Source organism: Camarhynchus parvulus, chromosome 1, assembly GCF_901933205.1.
Source record: "Camarhynchus parvulus chromosome 1, STF_HiC, whole genome shotgun sequence".
Lineage (NCBI taxonomy): Eukaryota > Metazoa > Chordata > Aves > Passeriformes > Thraupidae > Camarhynchus > Camarhynchus parvulus.
The window spans coordinates 50,791,587-50,804,077 of NC_044571.1; the positions used below are offsets into that span (position 1 = coordinate 50,791,587).

Here is a 12,491-nt window from a genome sequence, read left to right on the forward strand (position 1 = left end):
AGACGGCGGTGCCCAGAGCCCAGCAGGGAGAGGAGACGCCGCGCTCGGAGCCCGGGCCAGCGACAGCCGGGCTGCCCTCCCAGGGCCGCCACCACCGCCTTCCTTCCCCACGGCAGCCGGGGGCAGCTCGGGAAGAGGGAATACTGTTGGTCCCGCAGGATGCCCGGAGCTGCGGAAGGCAGCGGGCAGCTGCCCCAGCGGTAACTAGGCAGCGGCGGGGTTGGGGAGCAGCAGCCCGGGCTGGGCCGCTCCTGGGATCTGTCCCACACAGCCCGGGCAGCGGCGGCACTACACGCGCGCGCGCGCTTCCGCCTCCCCTCAGCGCGGCGGGGGCGGGGCCGCGCGCCACGCCATCACCGCGGCGACCGCCGCCGCCGCTTCCGCCGCCGTTCCCGCTTCCCGCGCCGCTTCCGTCGCCATTCCCGCTTCCCGCGCCCCTTCCCGCGCCCCTTCCCGCCGGCCGCGCGCGCCATGCTGACCTCGCGGACGTTCGTGAAGCGCACGCGGGCGGGCGCGGTGGTGAAGGTGGTGCGCGAGCATTACCTGCGCGACGACATCGCGTGCGGCGCCGCCGCGTGCCGCCTCTGCCCCCCCGCCCCGCCCGCGCCCGGCACCGGCACCGGGAGCGCGCCCGGGCTGGAGGCGCGGCCCAGCGGCCCCGCCAGCAGCCTCTGCCCCGGGCCGCACTTCCTCCTGCCCGACACCAACCTGCTCCTGCACCAGGTGAGCGCCTCGCGGAGGCAGGGACGGACGGATGCTGTGGCCGCCTCAGCGCTGGGGAGGGCCCGCCGCTGCGTTCCTCTGGGCCCGACCGGGCTCCATGTGGATGCTCCAGCCTTCCTGCACCGGCCTTGTTAAATCCCTGTGGGCGTAAGCGCCCGTGTGGGTTCCGGCGTCGTACTGCAGCCCTGGCTCCTCCCGCCTTTCCTGTGGCTGCTTGATCCCTGCCTGGGCAGTCTTGTCTTTCCCTGCCAGCTCCTGAGGAGAAGGCTGCAGCATCAGCGAACCTGGTCTGGTCTTAGACTGTGTTCCAGTTTTATGGGGGATAGTGTGTGTGTGATTTTTTGTTTGTCTTGTGGGTTTTTTTGTTGTTTTGTTTTGTTTTTGTGGTTTTTTCTTTTTCTGCCTGAATTGTAGGAATAAAGAACAGTATTTATTTATTTATTTATTTATTTAGTTCGTTGTGGTCTGATATGGGTATGAAAATTCAAGCAGAGAATGGACTCTCAAGTAGCGATTAGGATCTTCATGTCATCACTGGATTTTTGGATCTTCTGTGGTCGCTGAATTTTTCTAAATGCCTCTTCTGCTTTTCAGGGTGTAGGTTTAGGTTCTTCATACCGTGACGTTGATTTTATGTAATGAATAGAGAGTGCGAAATCATCCCATGTGCAACTCTGGAAGCACAGGGGCAATTTCACTCTGCAGCCCATCCATAGCTGTGGAGAGAATTGGGTCTGAGCAGGGCAGACAGTACACTTTGGGGCTGGGAGGAATTCCCAAGCTTGATGTTCAGCTTTTTCCTTTCATTGTTTTTGAATACCTGTATAGAAGATAGAACAACCCTGTACACATCCGAGACTGTAACTAATTCATGAATTCTAACGTGGAGTACTCTGGAGAAGGGAACAACACTTGTGTGTTTTAGCAGAGATCCCAAAAGTTGTAAGGATTTTTGTCACAAAACAGCAGGTCCAGGGATGTTTTCAGCTTCTCACAAGTTGGACTTCTTGGTGTCTTGTTGGTGAAATTTGTATGTGAGTCCTACAGAATGCTCTGAGAATGTACCAGGGTGTGCTGAGGTGAACTGGAGAAGGGATTAGGAAACCTTGGTAAGGCTAGGGAAAGGTTTTGCCTAGAAACTGAAACACTTTTGCCACAGTAAGACTTGGCCTGGTGCTTCAGCTTATGCATATTATAATGCTGGATTTCTTCCCTTATGAATCTGGCTCTAAATCTTTCAGGTTGTGTAAACATCAGGTTCACAGGAGCTTGGTCTGGTTATTGCTTTTTATTCTTTTAGCTGTGCCCTCTAGAGCCTTATGGCTGTCTCATTTTGCAGGTGGGTTTGCACAGTTTCTTGCCACGAGGTTAGGAAGTGAAGCTCCCATCTTTTTCCCCCAACAGATTACATGGATTTCTAGTGTATATTTATTTCTCTGTCTTGATGTCAGGAGTTGGCAAAAAAAAGTGCTGAAAATTTTAACAAAATTCCTTAAAAAAGAAAAAGGTCTTTCAAAAGCAGAGAGCACCTTTTAGAATGCCCATTGATTTGACTCCATGGAAGTTAAAATTTCAGTTTAACAGTGGGATTGTTTCTGGAGAACTCAAACCTACACATGCATAGGCACATATCTGTGTAAGAGTAGTTGGGTACCATTTTATGGCTTACATTCCTCACAGAGGCAGGCAGCCTATAAATTACCTCAGATTTCCCTCAGATTGTGCATAGTTGCATTTTGTTTACTAAGGGTAAATTTTATAGGAACCCATTTTATGTAAGCAAAATTTGTAGTGTACACTCGGCCTTACATTTGTCTGGAATCCTGCACACACTGGGGGTGAATTTGTTGGAAATCAGAATCCTTATCTTCACTTCAGGCCACAAAGAGGCTGGAAAATCCTATTTGTCTTTTTTTTCCCACAAGGAGGAGAAAGCAACTTCCTACACTGTCCTGTTTCCCAGTGGTGAGGGAAAAAGGCAGAAGGAGAGTCACTCATTACTCATGTTAACTTTTCATGTACTAGCCAAAGAAATATTTAAAGTCCTGTTATTGGATAGAATTAAACAACAATTTTAATTAATTTCCATTTGTTCCTCAGATTGATATCCTTGAAGATCCTGTTATTAAGAATGTCATTGTGCTGCAGACAGTCTTACAAGAAGTCAGGAATCGGAGTGCGCCAGTGTACAAGCGAATTAGGGACGTGATTCAAAACAAAGAAAAACATTTCTATTCTTTCACCAATGAGCATCACAGGTAAGGGCTGCAATGGGGTGTAACAAAATTGTGCTGATATCCAGTAAAAGAAAATGGGAAACAAAACTGGAACATGTGTACTGGAAGAAAAATTACACTGGTGTCACAGAACTATTGCTAAGGAATCCTTTTGGGAAGTAGTTGGTGTTCCAGGAGCTTTTCTGTCTATAGTTGGTATAAATCCATATATATTATGTAAAGGGGGTTAAAATATTGAATGACTAGCACTGTTATCTTGAGTAATAAGGTACTGATTTTCCATTTTAGTGTCCCTTTTAAACATATTCCAATGCTTTACCAATATCGTTAGCTTAGTCTGTAGCAGAATTAAAAAATCCACTAAGTTAAGTGACAGAAAGCTCTAAGAAATGGAGGTGCAATTAATTTGCCTTTATTTGTGCTCACAGTTAGTTTTCAATACTGCAGTATCATAGTTCAAGGAATCTTGAATCCATAGTTCTAACAACTTGAATGCAAACTTCTTCAATTGTCTGTGAGAAAATTGTGTTAGAAATCAACACTTCATTCATGATTTCCTTTACCCATATCTCCTGCAGTGGCCTAGTGAATGCTGCACATAACAGTGGGTACAATAATGATACTTTTGGCATAACAGCCTTGATCTTGTTTGTCTGAAGATTTTAAGTATAGATGGATGCTGGGATTTGTTTTGGTTTAACACCTCCCTTTGTTTTTAAAATTTATTTAGAGAAACGTACATAGAGCAGAAGCGGGGAGAAACTGCTAATGACCGCAATGACAGAGCCATTCGGGTAGCAGTGAAATGGTACAATGAACACTTGAAGAAAGTAGAGGATGAGGAAAAGATTCAAGTTATCTTTTTAACAAATGACAGAATTAATAAAGAGAAAGCTCTGGAGGAAGGAATAACTGCTTATACATGTAAGTGAACTAGTATATATGTTTAATTTATTGCTCAAATAAACTGAGCCGTCACTTGATACCTAAATCCCATGCATCTCTTGTATAAATATTTACGTGTGTGCTTTTGTAGGTGAGGAGTATATAAAAAGCTTGACAGCTAACCCTGAGCTTGTAGATCGTCTTGCTTGTGTATCTGATGAAGGGGTATGTTTTTATTTTCTTTTTATAAAATAAATTGATCACAAATGGCCTGTAGTATAATATTGCATACTGTATGTCAGAGTACTGGCATCAGTTTAGAATACAAGAAGTTTGGACTTTATTATTATTTTGGTAATTTAACTTTTTGACAACTGAAAAGTAAAAAGGAAATATTGTAGCCATATTCATTTCTGCTTATATGCCTGTTAGTATGTATCTTGTTATCTGTGAAAAGCCAGTTGCTTTAGATAACTATTGTGAAGATGAGAATAATAACAGAAACAACAAAATGAAAACAAAATATATTGCAAACCATTTAGATCTTTGTTTTGTGTCTGCTGGAAAATCTATGTTAAATTACTGATCAAAAGCATTTTTATTTGGTTATTAGTTAAGTTGACATAAAAGCAGGCTGCAGCTCAAATGTGAGCTACATCCTCTTCTACTTCCTTGTGCTTTGTGTTTATCAGAATCAAGACTCATATGTTCACATACAACTGATATAGCTGAACACTCACCACAAAAATAATAAAGTTAATTTCATCAGAGTTAGTTTTAGCAGAACAGAGCTCTATGCAAGAGTGGGAACAAAGAGGGCTCAGGTATTCTCAGCAGTTAACTGTAGATCATTCAGATGTAAGCAATTGTTTAATTGCTCCAAACTTTGGTCACAGTCATGTATTTTCATAATGTTTCCTATAGCTTACAGTACATACACTATGTGCCATACTCTTTATTATGCTGATATTTGCTTTGTTAAGTATCTGTTTAGTCACTATATCCAAATCAACATAAAATTGTGCGGTATGTTTTTAAGTAGCTGCAGAAAAACAAGAAAAGTTCCTAGAATTGCCACATTTTTATGCTTTTGATGCTTCATTAGAAAAACTACTGCTTAATAATAGTTTTTTATTGTTGTGCATATTCATACCTACACACAGTTACAATTAGGGAGTTTGTTAGCTTGAGCATGTCATGTTCCAGAGCTTGGTATTGAAATTAACATGAATATAAAATGCTGAAAATATCGTCTCCTCTTTTTATTTTTTCCTAAAGAAAGAAATAGAAGGTGGAAAAATAATATTCCCAGAACATATTCCTCTTAGCAAACTGCAGCAAGGAATAAAATCTGGTATTTACCTCCAAGGAACTTACAGGGCAAACAGAGAGAATTATCTTGAAGCTACTGTTTGGGTTCATGGAGATGCTGAAGAAAACAAAGAGGTGAGTTTTAATTTTACCTCCATGCAGTAAACTTTAACTAGCCTTAGTAATGACTTACAATTTAATTATTTCATGGTGGCATGTGTTAAAATGGAGCGTATTAGTAATTTTTTACCCTGCTGGGTTTTTTCTGATGTTTATGCTGATGTTTTAATTTTTTATTTGTATGGATATAGACTGCTGAAATGCTGACTGTGCTCTTTTTGGAAAAAAGAATAATGTATTTAAAACTACAGTTTGATAAAGTAATTGGTAAAATAAAGATGAATCTTAGTTGTTAATAGTTTTTCGATTGACCTCTTAACAGTTTTTAACATCAGTTTGAAATACATGGTGAAAGACAAAGAAACAAGTGTATAGGAGGATTTTCAGTGAAATAAACAGTCATGAGCCCTTGTGGGGTTCTCCTGCTTTATTTCCCCCTGCTATTTTCCTGCCTGCTGAGGGAAGATGGGCTGTTTCCCACTCAGCAGTTAATCCATCTGTCTGCCTGCTGGATTCTCAGTTGGTGCACTTGCACAGACACTGTTTCCAAGCTGTGGCAGTTGTCTCCTCCCTTCCTATTTGTGGCAGCTGGAGGTACTTGTATGTCTTTTATTCCTCTTTCTCAGTAGTATGTGGAATCCCCTATCCTGCAAAAATAGGATTGTCTGACTTAATAAAAAGATTAAAAAAAAAAAACAAAACCGGGGGAAAGCATATTTCTTAAAGAAGCAATTGGAATCTTGAAAAAAGATCATCTGTACTGTAAGAAACCTTGGCAGAGGAAAAAAGTGCATCACAACCATACTTTTTAAATGTTCTTTGGAATGTAAAGCCTGTCATACATGTTTACTCTTCTGTTACACTGCTCTAGATTTGGATCTTCTGTTTTCGTCATCATAAATCTTTGCATTTCCATTTTGTTTTCTAAAAAAATCCAGATAATTGTACAGGGCCTGAAACATTTAAACCGAGCAATTCATGAAGATATTGTAGCTGTGGAGCTGTTGGCAAAAGATGAATGGGTGGCACCATCCTCAGTGGTTCTGCAGGACGACGGCCAGAATGAAGAGAACATGGAAAATGAAGAGGAGAAAGAAAATATTGTATGAAAGAAATAATTTTTCTTAACTGTGGTGTTATGGAAGAGTTGAAATCTATGGTACCCTGACAGTTTTAGGCTTTAGCTTTATATATCCTCTTTATAAAATGTGAATACAGAAATCATAAAACTTAATTGGAGTTGTACAGTTGTGTTAAATACATGATGGTGGATAAAACGGATCATTTTCAATTAGTCTTTGCTGGAAATTCCCACATTACTTTATTAAGCATAATGAATCCAAAAGTTACTGAGTGGTAGATATGTAATAGTGTAAATCTGTATTTATTGATATGCAGATTAGGATTTGTTAGAGTAGGTGTTTTATCATGCTGACAGTCACCATTTATAGGCAATACATACATTTGGAACCTGTCGTAAAATATTTTTGGGTCTTGCAGTAATTCCACATAATGTGCCTGCTTGCACATGCATGTATGCTATGTACAAGAAGATAATTTCTTTTAAAATCCACTTACTATCTTTCCACTGAATTTCATGGAAATGTTTTTTAATAATTATGTGGAGAATTACTGGAGAATTTTCAGGTAGTGTAAAAGGACTCCAAGAATTAAAATAACAGATTGTAAAATAACATGGAAAATATTATTTGTTTGGTTTTCTTAATGGACATCCTGAAAAATGAAGAACAGCGGAAAATGGCTGCAGAATGCTGGCTTCTCCCACTGTCACTGCTAAGTCACATCATGTACTGATGTGATTTCAGTCATGTCACATACTGAAAATATTAAAAGTCAGGCAAAGCACAGTGAGGCACAGGAGGTTCTATTTGTAAAGTTATAATAGAATTTATGTCCTTATAATGAATTACAAAATATTGCTACTAAGTTTTAAGTTACCTACTGTAGTCGAACATGAGTTCAGACAGTTTTGTATTTTTAACCTGTGTTCTACCAGCTGAAGACTTCCATTAACAAGGACATGCTGAGACCTACGGGAAGAGTAGTGGGCATTATAAAACGCAACTGGCGGCCGTATTGTGGGATGCTTTCCAAGTCACAGATCAAAGAGGTGAGGAAATAATCAACTTACTCTAAGTGCAGGGTTGGTTTTTCTTCTTTATTTGAAAATTAATTGTTTCTTTTTCTGGTTGTTCATAGGCAAGGCGCCATTTGTTTACACCAGCTGATCGCAGAATTCCTCGCATTCGAATAGAAACCAGACAGGCAGATACATTGGAAGGGCAAAGAATAATTGTTGCTATTGATGGTTGGCCCAGAAATTCCAGGTATCCTAATGTAAGTTTAGGCATTTTCTTCTGAACTTTTAACTACCTGATTTTTTGTATTTCTTAGATTAAATATTTATCTGTGACACTGAGTAACTGCAAATGGTGTTGAGATGAGGTTTAAATTCTGTGAGTGCCATTTGATGGTGCAAATTAAGGAAGTTCCTGAATGATTTAATTTGCACTTACAACCAGCTGTGGGGTTATCATACTTAAAAAGCTTACTCATCCAGTTCTGCAGTGAACATTTAAGTGGTACTTAAGGTCCTTTATATAGATTAACCAGGGTTAACCAGTCTGGGTTCCTAGAAGTGTGAATCTTTTCTTCTGATTGTGCTCATTCACACAATACCAATCACTGCTCTAGCAGATATTTGAAAAACACATCCAATGCAATTACATTGCCAGTAGGGTAAAAGTAGTTAAAAGTTCAGCAGAAATAATGGAGCCTGTATGAGAAACTGAGGACATTGTCTTCCATTTGTATTGAACACTAGTCAGGTATTGAAGAGTCTTCCAGTGGCTCCTCTGGGACTGCACAGCTTTTAGTGAAGCAGAACACAGGTGTCTCCCGCTGGTTTAGAGAAATGAAGGGAACATGGGGTATATGGAAGAAGCATTAAGACAAAGACAGCATTACTGCAGAGAAGTGAGGGAGAAGGCAGAGTTGATGTGGTATTAGGGTGTGAGATGTGAAAGCAAACCCATAGATAAATGAGACTGTATTAGTTCCTCTGCTTTTGCAGCAGTGGTTTTTCTTCCTGCAAAAATGATTTCACATTTATAAGTTTTGGAGTCTTAATTGTGGAGAATTTAGACCCATTCTAAGAAAAAAGTCTAGATGGACTCGGTTCAGATTTACTACATTAAATAAATGTATAAAATTGGATTTCTCTTAAAGATGAGAAAGTTAACCAAATTAAAAAATATTGCTTCTAGTGTGTAGTTTAATACAAGAATAAGCTAAGCATTAATGTTCTTGAATACTTTTGGACAAATGGTATTGCTTGTGTGTATGTATGTATACCTGTGATATGTGTGTGTGTACGTATACCTGTATTATTCCTCAGGGTCATTTTGTAAAGAATTTGGGAAGTGCTGGAGATAAAGAGACAGAGACAGAAGTTCTCCTGCTTGAACATGATGTCCCTCACCAGGCTTTTTCCCAGGCTGTCCTTAGTTTCCTACCAAAAATGCCATGGAGCATTACAGAAGAGGTAATAATTTGTAAATTATTGTAGTAATTAATGTGCCTTCCCCTTCAATGCAAACTGTGACGGTTCCTGAATATCCCAGAAATAGACGAGAAATGTTGTCCAGGACTGTTCTGTCTTAGTGGGAACTTTCAGCTGGATTTCCTATAGAAACAAGACCTCTTCAAGTTTTTGCATTTTGGCTAAAACTGCATTTGTTGGGGATAAATATTTTTAGATAAAGATGATACTACAGGTTTTGTTAAAGAATATAAAGATAAAAGAATTTTTTTTTGCAAAGGAGAGATAGCTATTTTGCAAGGATTGATACTTCCAAGGTTGCAGTTCCTTTCAATTATCTAGACATCTAAGCCTTAGAAAGCTAGACTTAGGAGCAGTCATATCCAAGACAAGTCACTCAGCTGGACATCAGTCAAAATTTCACTTCAAAAAATCTCAATCCTCATCCTGCTGATTCTGAGATTGTGATGAAACTATGGTTGTGTTCTGATTCTCTTCCTCATTTCTGTAAAACAAAAAAAAATACTAGTACTTAATCTTCTGTGTTGTTTTTTCTATCATTGTAGTTTCTGCATATCTGTTTTGTTCTTGTCATGAAACAAACAAACAAACTGCCCAAAACAAAGTAAACATTCTGAAAATACTTGGTTGCTGGGGAAAATCTGACATAATGTGCCTTTCTCAAATGATCATTTTTACTTGGAAAAGGAAGGTGTTCTTGAAAACAACTTTTTGTTTCTTTTAAATTTCAGGATATGAAACACAGGGAGGACTTAAGGCATCTGACTGTTTGTAGTGTTGATCCTCCTGGTTGTACAGATATTGATGATGCATTGCATTGCAGAGAAATAGGAAATGGAAATCTAGAGGTAATGTATCAATCTAGTCATTTATTTACTTACTTCTTCCTTTATTTTACAAACAGTGCAGTAGTGGTAAATGACACATGCAAAGCTCCAGATCTGTTATAAATAAATTAATGGTGTTTGCACAGCTGCAGGGTGGTAATAAAAAAAGGGAGTTGATTTGCATCAGATCAGTGTCAAAAGTGGGAATTTAGTGTCTTCTAAATTCACCCTGCTTTATCCTCATTTGGCATAAGAATTTAACATAAAATTTATTTACTGCTTTAGCTAAGTATTATAAACAAGGATATTTACAGCTTGGATAAGGAACTATGAAAAAAGAAAAAGCTCAGCTAGTGCTGTAACGCCTGTGGAGTTACTATTTTATTTTAAAAAAGGCAGTAAAAATCTACAGGCTTAACACCAGCTCTCTACTCCCTTATATGTGGTTCAGTCAGATTGTCTTCTTTAGAAATTAATTTGAATTTGTAATAGTAGGGTGTGCCAGACTAGAAAGTTCAGCAAACAGAAAAGCAAAAACAAATTTGCAGTGAGTCTTGAAGAACATGAAAGAAGTTATTTGGGCCCTCAAAGTAAAGCTGCATTGGTCATGAATATAACTTTCCCCTAAATGTACAAATGCCCTTTTGTTGAATAATTGCTGCAACAGTTCACTTTTTTATCAGTATGACAGGTTCAAACTATTCTTATTACGAACTATGGGAGCTGCTGAAAGGAACTGGGAATGGATATATTGGTTTGTAAAAACGTGGGAAAGTTTTTTTCACTCTGAAAACTGTTTCTCTTTCATGAGGTGCATAATGTGATGCTTGTTTTCTAGGTCGGTGTACATATTGCAGATGTCAGTCATTTTATTCGCCCAGGAAATGCTTTGGATGAGGAGTCAGTAAAAAGAGGAACAACAGTGTATCTGTGTGAAAAAGTAATTCTTTTCTACAGCTTCTTGCGTGATTAAGTGGTTGGATTTTCATTGCTTTCCTCTTTTAATTCTTGGGAGTGGAGACATTCTCTCTGAACTAAGGAGAAAAAAAAACTAGTAGAGAATTTGTCTAAGACAATTTTATTTTCTGTTTTATCTTTTAAAAACTGGAATACTGTTTTAAGTCCAGTCTGAAATTGAAGAAGTGGCCTGGTTTTCCCTTTTCCATTGGTTTTTGTTTTTTGTGATTGCTAAATCTCTGATTTGCATTCACTAACATTGATTTTGTAGATTTAGTCTTGGTTATTTCTTCCAGACCATGATTTCTTTTCAGAAATCACTGGTACTAAAAAGATGATAACTAAAATAAATCTTGGAATGAATTTTCTTCAAGTAGTTTACTTTTCTTTCAGTAATCTGAGCTTTTTTGGCCAAAGAAAAAATATCTCTAAGCTTTTTTCACATTAAAAATCAGGAAGTTAAAATACTAACTTATTTTATTCTTTACTTTGCAGAGAATTGATATGGTTCCAGAGCTACTTAGTTCCAACTTGTGCTCTCTGAGATCTAATGTGGACAGGTATATGTATATGATCCATACTTTGATCCTGGCAAGAAACTACTGTTGTTCATGTAGGGATTTTAACAGATTTTCCCCTCCTTCTCTCTTTCTCTCATAGGCTTGCATTTTCATGCATATGGGAAATGAACCATAAGGCTGAAATTCTAAAAACCAGATTTACAAAGAGTGTTATTAATTCCAAGGTAAGTCATGTTAATATTACTATAATTCTGAAATAAAAAGCTGTGCACTGTATTATAAAAACAATGATCAGCAGACTTCATAATAAAGTTTTCTTTCTGATTAATTATTTATAGTTTTTTAGAATTAGAAAATGGTATTGAAATACTAAAAATAAAGAAAATGTTTGATTCTTCAGTGTTCTTCTCAGCCTCTAAGGCTGAAGTGTTTGTGTGCAGTTACTATGTGTATGATGCGTATAGGACATGGCGGATAAGTACCAACTAATCAGTTAGATTCAGTGATGTTCCATACATTTCTAAAAATTAGACATCCAGTGTATAAAACACATATGATCAGCAAAAAAAAGCCAAAAACAAACCCACGGCAAATGCCTGGTGTATCTTAATATCTTGCATAGATCTGTCCTCATTTGTCCATTATTCTTTGTGAATAACAGGCATTTAGGTATTGACTGTAAAGCTTTGTATTATTGTGAGCCAGTTATGACAGCAAGCTGCACGTTCTGCAAGACAGAAAGAACTATGGGATTTTTTTTAGTGTGTTCAATTATGTATCATGATGTCTTGTTTTTAAACCTCTTCAAGGCTTCTCTTACATATGCTGAAGCACAGATGAGAATCGATTCAGCAACCATGAATGATGATATTACTACCAGCTTACGTGGACTAAACAAATTAGCAAAAATCCTGAAGAAGAAAAGAATTGATAAAGGGTAAGCTAGGCAGTGTACCTGTTACCTTTTCCCCCACCTTTTCTTCTGACTGTTCTTGCTGTCAAAATATATTATGGTTCTGTGTCCATTTTTCTGGTGAAAATCTTGTGAGAAATAAGTATTTTCAATTTTGATTTGCATAAGAATGCTTATCTGTATTTTCCAAAATATATAAATTTGGGATATTAACTTTTTCTTCACAAGATCAATCAATATGGATCTCACGGAGTCATAAAAGCACAACTAGAGGGTAGCATTTGAAATTTCGGAAGATTCTATGGTGTGTATTTGATGACATTTCTTGTAAATTTTATTTAAAATATTAATTTTATTTTCAATTTCTCCCAATTTTAAATTATAGTGTCATGGTAACCCTAGATGATGTTACAG

The 12,491-nt window shown here is 38.5% G+C and overlaps 2 protein-coding genes across 4 annotated transcripts in view; one reads left to right on the top strand and one right to left on the bottom strand.

Moving 5' to 3' along the window:
• The window catches only part of PIBF1 (progesterone immunomodulatory binding factor 1), a 107,538-nt gene extending 106,646 nt beyond the window's left edge, over window positions 1-892 (bottom strand). The window contains exon 1 of one of the 3 annotated variants that reach the window (XM_030961303.1): window positions 709-892. The gene's annotated coding sequence lies outside the window, so the exon portion shown is untranslated. Of the gene's footprint in view, window positions 395-479; window positions 587-708 lie in introns of those variants that run through there. The other 2 variants (XM_030961312.1, XM_030961295.1) reach the window with 2 other exon arrangements.
• Window positions 371-12,491, top strand: part of DIS3 (DIS3 homolog, exosome endoribonuclease and 3'-5' exoribonuclease) — a 23,673-nt gene continuing 11,552 nt past the window's right edge. The window contains exons 1-14 of the mRNA XM_030961281.1: window positions 371-723; window positions 2,824-2,981; window positions 3,691-3,884; window positions 3,997-4,070; window positions 5,124-5,291; window positions 6,215-6,379; window positions 7,294-7,407; window positions 7,497-7,634; window positions 8,695-8,841; window positions 9,591-9,707; window positions 10,525-10,626; window positions 11,139-11,203; window positions 11,304-11,388; window positions 11,974-12,101. Of these exons, the coding sequence (XP_030817141.1) occupies window positions 472-723; window positions 2,824-2,981; window positions 3,691-3,884; window positions 3,997-4,070; window positions 5,124-5,291; window positions 6,215-6,379; window positions 7,294-7,407; window positions 7,497-7,634; window positions 8,695-8,841; window positions 9,591-9,707; window positions 10,525-10,626; window positions 11,139-11,203; window positions 11,304-11,388; window positions 11,974-12,101 (1,907 nt within the window). The 5' untranslated portion in view covers window positions 371-471. The remainder of the gene's footprint in view (window positions 724-2,823; window positions 2,982-3,690; window positions 3,885-3,996; window positions 4,071-5,123; window positions 5,292-6,214; window positions 6,380-7,293; window positions 7,408-7,496; window positions 7,635-8,694; window positions 8,842-9,590; window positions 9,708-10,524; window positions 10,627-11,138; window positions 11,204-11,303; window positions 11,389-11,973; window positions 12,102-12,491) is intronic.